This window comes from Brachionichthys hirsutus, chromosome 4 (genome assembly GCF_040956055.1).
Source record: "Brachionichthys hirsutus isolate HB-005 chromosome 4, CSIRO-AGI_Bhir_v1, whole genome shotgun sequence".
Classification (NCBI taxonomy): domain Eukaryota; kingdom Metazoa; phylum Chordata; class Actinopteri; order Lophiiformes; family Brachionichthyidae; genus Brachionichthys; species Brachionichthys hirsutus.
Genome location: NC_090900.1, coordinates 16,146,425 through 16,153,447, shown reverse-complemented (window position 1 = coordinate 16,153,447; position 7,023 = coordinate 16,146,425). Strand labels below are relative to the sequence as shown.

The 7,023-nt window shown below is 52.5% G+C and overlaps 1 protein-coding gene across 1 annotated transcript; it reads right to left on the bottom strand.

Moving 5' to 3' along the window:
* Positions 1–3,160: 3,160 nt before the first annotated feature.
* stx2b (syntaxin 2b) lies at positions 3,161–6,097 on the bottom strand. The gene is given in 11 exon segments (XM_068738474.1): positions 3,161–3,256; positions 3,351–3,461; positions 3,566–3,703; positions 3,906–3,979; positions 4,872–4,913; positions 4,916–4,979; positions 5,091–5,161; positions 5,231–5,305; positions 5,738–5,837; positions 5,905–5,991; positions 6,068–6,097. Coding segments are annotated over 11 exon segments (888 nt in total).
* Between the last annotated feature and the right edge of the window lie 926 nt (positions 6,098–7,023).

Sequence of the window (7,023 nt, the reverse complement as noted above, 5' to 3'; positions counted from 1 at the left end):
CCCCAACAACCCAGAGACAACACGCTGCTCCTGCCATTTTAGACACGGTGCACAATGTCTTCAGTCGGGATGACAAACTTCAAATAGATGGATCCTTACAGCATGCAAATGTGCAAGGTGCTTTAGCTCCCCTCAGTGCTGTCTAAGCAGGGCATCCTTCAGTCCTGTGCCGGGTCTAAGGTTCTAAGGTTCTAAGGTTCTAAGGCTTGTTATGATCCCCTTTAGCCCACCGGCAGCAGCACCGGGATCCTGCAGCAGAGGCAGCGCTGGACAACACACACACAGAAGACGTACGCTACCTCGGTTAAAGGAGCGATGCGGCGGCAGCTGTTTCCTCCGGTGATGGAGAGGCAGCGGCAGCGGGATGGGGAGGCGGAGGCAGCGGGGTCGGGAGGACGGCTACGGCGGCTCCGTAGCACAAAATGGTTCATCGATGCTCGACGGAAGGACGAACAGCCAGGCGGCGCAGGCGGAGAGAGAGAGAGAGAGAGAGAGAGCATCAGTCAGCTCACACTACTGTGGCTGTGAAGCAGAGCACGCACATCACCCCCCCCCTCTCTCTCTCTCTCACACACACACACACACTGTGCAGCGCTCCCGCTCCAGGATGTCTTCCCTGAATCAGAACCGGTCATTCTCTCGCACACAATCCCATCTATGAAGCCTTCCATCCGTCCACGTGTTCCACAGCGCCGCCCGACCATCGCCGGTCAGCAGCCATGATTGAGGCTGGCAAGGTCACGTGAGGTTCCCGACGGCAACCCCCCCCCCCCCCCCCCCCCCCCTCGGTCTCCGGGCCCACTTTCTTCACCTCGCCTCGTCACAGGCTCGCCCGGAGCGCTGCTTGCCAAACCGCCAGTCAGTGAATGATGGGCCAGTCACAAACAGCACCATTACCATCCAATCACAGGTCAGGAAATCAGGCGCAGACGAGAGGGGTATTAAAGGGGATTATTCGTGGCCTCCTGGGTTTCCTTTCACTGCGGGGAGTGTGGCGTGGCCGCCCTCTGTGGATGACAGCGGCAATTCACTCTGCCGTGGGAGGGCCAAAAACAGATCTGCTTTCATCAGCCAGGTCACCTAGCAACCACAGCATCTCCTTACCTCTGTGCAGAGCCGCCCCCTTGGTGCGTAAAGGGGGAGGAGCTAAGATCTGTCAAAGAGGAGGAACCCCAGCTGATATTGCTACAACCATCAAGGCCGTACAACCAGCTCGGTAACTAGTAACCAGTGGCGGGCAGTCAGGGCCTGCAAGGCTTTCTCTGCTGGCCTAACATAACCAGAAATCAAGAAAACATGATCATATTTATGATAAGTCAATTTAATTTTATGTATATATATATATATATTCTTCACATTCATGTCATATTATATTCCAGTGATGTACTTTTAGGTGAGAGTTTTTATCCAATCAGAATTCAGCTAGCTTGTGTTGCCAGGCGGATTCATAGTACCAGAGACCTTCTGAATCAGCGCTGCGAGCCGTCTGTGCTGTGTGAGTGAACGGGCTCTAAGAGTTGATAGACAGTTGTGGTAGCCAATCAGATCACGAGTTGGTGAAAGTAAGGCCTTCCTGCATGTCTCACGTTACAAGTCAATAACGCGTCCTGAGATTGGCTCGTAGATTTGATAGACAGTCGCGATAGCCAATCAGAACACGAGTTGGTGACAGTAAGGCCTTCCTGCCTGTGATTGGATACTCACTGTGAGAGGGCAGCGCTATGCGTAATCAACTAATGAGCACCAGGAAGTGTCACCCGGCGAGCGTTACTCCTGGCTTACAGCTTCTGAGGGTCGCTGCAAACTGTTCTGCTGGGAATGCCTTTTGTTTGCAAGGGATCGATTTAATGTTCGGAGCAACACTGGATTTAGGAACTTCAAGAAAGGAGAATGGATTTTGTTTTCAAATAACTGTTTTGGGGGACAGCCGTTTTGGTGAGTACCAACATTTTATTTATTTAACATGATAATGAAATAAAATCACAGATATACTTTAAATGCAATGTATGTACATAATTTTGTAGTGCAAGGAGAAGTTGCTGTACTAGAGTTTGCGGCAGAGAGGAACAGAGCGACACCGTGATGCTGGAGTCTGAAGAGCGCTCTACGGGCGGCACACACTTTATTACAGCACAGACACCGACATTGGTCCATTAGGTGAATTAGATCATTTCCCGCGGCACACTGGTTGGGAAACACTGTATTACAGGTTGATTGATAAGTTCATGGCTCTAAGTGACAATTTTAGAATGGCTAGAACATTTATATTCCAGCATAGTTATCTGGTACATTTATATACTCAAGGTGGAAGTCATGGAGTATTTGAATCCCTTCTTTATAAAGTTAATGACTTTGAAATCCTTTTTAATACCTCTAAAATAATTTTTAGAGGTATTACAACAAAATAATACCATAATTGTGACAATAGAAAAAAAATAACGAGATGGCAGTATATACAGTTCTGATTAACATAAAAGAAGTTCAGTGCATATGGGCTAACATAAATACAAAATTAAAGCAGAACCGTGTGGCAGAAGTCCTGTTTGCTGTTTGCACATCCAGAACCAGAACATCTCTCTGAGGATTTTGAGTATGATGTAGCCGGTTTTAGAGACGGGCCAGGTAACTGCAGCCGCCCCCAGAGTACCTTAATGTTGAAGTGGACACAGTGAACTCGCTCTTTTTCATCTCCTTCTTAGGCCACAAACTTATCAATCGCACCTCAAACAGAAAGGAGAGCGGAGAGCTAATGAGTTCATTTCCACAGACTAGTCTCCCCTCAACAAGAAACCACGGCGGTGAAACAGACTCGTTATAGCTAGAATGATGGGGTCACACAGGTTACCTACTGGGGGCGGGGGGTCCCCTATGTGTTGCTGTTTGATAGTGAATAACGAATTATGAGCCGACTGCTCTGTGGAACCCGTCACCCAAACACTCCAACCGTTACGATGAGCAAAAGGAGGAAAGCTGCAGCTCCACATGTGGCGAGGTGGAGACATCTCTGTCGAAGAAGAGAAGGGGAGTCGGGGATCCGTGAAACCGTGAAACCGTCCGACAGCCAGCGGAGAGGCCACGGCGAAGACGAGCGGCGGTGATGAAGCAACGCGGAACAAGCCGGAACAACCGTTCTTTACCTCAGCAGCGGTGCCAGTCGCCCTCACGGGGGGGGTTTGGTTAGCCCAACAGACAAACCCACAATTAGTGCGATGACAGCAAGCAGGATCAAGAGCGCAAGGGCGAGGATCATGCATTTCTGCCGGAGAGAAGAAGACATTGTGCTCCTTTTACACCATCTCGCCATCGGCAAACACTTCCGTCTGTGATGATGATGAAGGTGGAGCACAAACCCGACGGGACTTCTTCTGGTATCGCACTGCTTTCTTGGTCTCTTCCTTCGCTCTGTAAATATATTCGGCCGCGTTGGAGACGTTTTTCTCAATGTTGTTCACCAGTTCACCCTGTGAACGAATGAGCCGTTCGGTATTCACCGAGGAACCGTGAACGACATGCTGACTGTATCGGTCCGGAACCGTTAGCGGATCAATAGTCCCTGAGCCGTTACCTGAGTCTCTACCAGCATGGCCATGTCCATGAACATGGCGTGGAGATCCCTGATGCTCGACTCCAGACGCATGATGTCCTGGTGCCGGGACTCGATCTCGTTTAAGGCCTGCCGTGTGAGCTGGGAATCTGAAATGATCTGGAAGACAGAGATACCGGGTACGACACTGCACCTGCAGGAAAGCGTTTCCGGCCGTATCAAGGTGGAGAACGTGATTATGACGTCATTACACCCACATGATGTCGGTACGACGTCACCTGCATCATGTTCTCGCCTCCGCCACTAGATGGCAGCACCGGCTTTAAGCCACGCTGCATCTACAGCACAAAGACAAGCTTACGTCTGACGTGAAGATGGATGGATTTCCACTTTCCAGCATGTCCTCCAGTTCTTCGTTGCTGGTGAGTCTCCCAGCTGAAGGATAAATAGCAGACACTGATGTAGAACCGATCAATATTCGATTGATTAGAAATCAACATGCTGGTTTGGCATTAGTTTATGAACGCACCATTCAGACAAAGCATCCGAACAACAAACACTCCTCCCTCCTGGAGACACGCCCCTGTGCAGGTGATGTCACACACCTTATTTCTCAGGTAAAAAAGGCGGCGGGACAATCGGCACGCTCCCGACTCGTCGATGCCCATTGGAGGCCTTTGAGTCGGGTCGGCCTGAACTGAGGCCCGTGACGCCGCGGGTGGCGGTTCGTGTTGGAGACAGGTGAACTGGTGTAACACCTGAGCCCCGTTTCCCAGGCAACACAAACACAGAGAGCCGTCTCCTGTATCAGGTGCTGCAGCGTGGAGAACTGGAGCCTCATTAACGCCGGCCGCAGGGACTGAGGCCGGCGCTTCTGTTCACCTCCGCATGTTCACGACACTCTGAGTGTAACGCGGACCCAGGTAGACGCGGACCCAGGTAAACGCGGACCCGGGTAGACGCGGACCCGGGTAGACGCGGACCCGGCTAGACGCGGACCCGGGTAGACGCGGACCGAGGTAAACACGGACCCGGGTAAACGCGGACCCGGGTAAACGCGGACCCGGGTAAACGCGGACCCGGGTAAACGCGGACCCGGGTAGACGCGGACCCAGGTAAACGCCTCGGCACCGATAGGATCATCCTAGGAACCCGCATCCTGCTGCCGATGGCGTCCAACAGTCCGGAGGAAACCGCTTCCTGGGTCTGTCCTACACGTCACTCACGTCACCCACCTCTCCGACCAAAGACTTCCTGTCTTCCACGTCACATGACTCATCATCAGAACTTCAAAGACGCCTCGCAGGCTCGGTTATCTGTCGCTTACTTATCTCCAGCTGTCTCTGGATCCTTCCTTTGCTTCTCTCCGGAAGAACACTTGGGTTTCGTTGTACTGGGTCATGACCTCCACAAACATCCTGGACAGCACCGTGTGCTGGGGGGGGGGGGGGGGGGGGGGGGGGGGGCAACAGGACAGACCGTTTGGGTTGGAGCGCTGCACGTCACACAGAAGGACACCTGTCCAGGTGTGAACGAGTTGCTGTACCTGCGTTTTCTGGATCCTGGAGTCAACAGAGCTGTTAGCGGCGTCGTCCTTGGGAAAGCCTTGCTCCATGGCTTCAGGCAGAGACACAACGTTACACCGACGCCTCCACACCTCCGTAAACAGACGTTCCTTCAACTCACATTTCAGTTTGGCTCGCAGCACGTTGGCGTTGCCTTTGATGTCGCTGGCCAAGGCGTCCAGCTGATCCTTTGTTCCTTCACACAGAGAGGAAAGGCGTCGGCCGATTAGGAACGATAGCGCCACCTGTGAGGCGCTCGCCTGTAAATATGACATTTACTCTGACTTCATCCGGTCGCTCGGCAACAACCTCGTGGTCCTCGTTTCTCTCCCTGGTGACCATCCCTCGTCTTCAAACTAAAACATCTCTGACGCTCGAGCTGAAAGCCTTTGATCGTTTCAGAACTCCAGAAACTCCAGAACCGGTTCTGACCCGGTTTAACAGAGAGAGCGTGGACGATGGGTGGGGTGTGGCCTCTACTGAGTGACCCTGCAGCAGTTTAGTCTTTAATTCACTTACAAAAGGCAACACAGATAAAGTTGGATTTCCGGCTCACCCCGACATCAAAGCAAGTTCTTCACCCCCCCCCCCCCCCCCCCCCCCCATTTGAACCCTTTAAGCGTCTTACTGTCGTCCGGGTGGGGCGCGGACAGGATGGTGCTGTGCGTCCGCCTCATCTCCTCCACCTGGTGGGAGATTTTCTCCACGAGGACGCGAACGTCTTCCACCTGAATGACGCAGTGACGCGTCAGCGCGGGGCGCTGCGCGCGTCCTGGAGGATGGAGCGATGCCTACCTTCCTGAAGAAGCTCTCCATGAAGACATCTCTGTCCACGGGGACGGGGACGGGGACGGGGACGTCCTCGTCCTCGTGCGTCCTGCTCTGGGATGAGATGATGGAAAACGTGTTTGGAGTCGCGTCTTCACGCAACCAGAACATTTTGACCTGTCAAACTTACAGCAGTCAGTTCGGCCAGCCGGTCCTTCATCCCAGGGCTCGGCTCGGCTCGGCTCGGCTCGGCTCGCCTCCTGGCCAGGTAAGACTAGTGGAACTCCCGCTGGCTCATCCTGGAAGCCTCCGTGCGCAGACCCCGGTGTCAAGCTGAGAAACGACTGACAGCAGAGCCGTCAGAGTCCGGATTCTGCTTAAACCCGGTAAAAATTACAACCATTTGAATCTAAAGCTCCACGAAAGAGACCCGGTTCTGCTGCTGCGTCGGCGCGCGTAAAAGACGCGACTTACAGTAACGTCCCCGGGATACGCCTCTCTCTCTCTCTCTCTCTCTCTCCGCCACGGGAGGGAGAAAGTAGTCCCCCCTCAAATAACCAGCCCAAATGCTCCACAATCGATAAATAAAGGCTCCTCTCAGGTGCGGGAGCAGCTTCTTCTGCTTTTAACGCGAGATCTGTCACCGTGATCAGCACCACTCAGTAATGCTGGACCGTAAACGCACCACCAGGTATTCCGCCGTGGTGCGTTCAGGGCTGGCGGACACTTTTCCCATCTTTATTACGAAGACACAATATAAGTATCGATTTCGCTCCAACAGCAGGTGAAAACAAGGAGAAGATAAACATCAAACGGGCCGATGCCAGCAGGTTTATTTTAAAACAAACACTTTTAATATGTATAATCCATCTGGCTGTACTTGATATCTAATATATCAAGCACCTAATATATCTACACTATATTAGAGTTCTTACACTAATAACGCAGTCCCGTTCCAGTAGCATCTCACCAGGGTTAAGAGCGAACGCACGGTGGCGCTGTTTGCCCGGATATAAATGGGGCAGCAGCGTGTTGGGCTGTTGGGTCTGAGAACCGAACCCGGGTTCGGTCCCGTTTCTGTTTTATGTATCCGCGCCTCGTCTTCTACGTCATAATAAACTGTCTCCTTTCATAAAGTTTTGATCG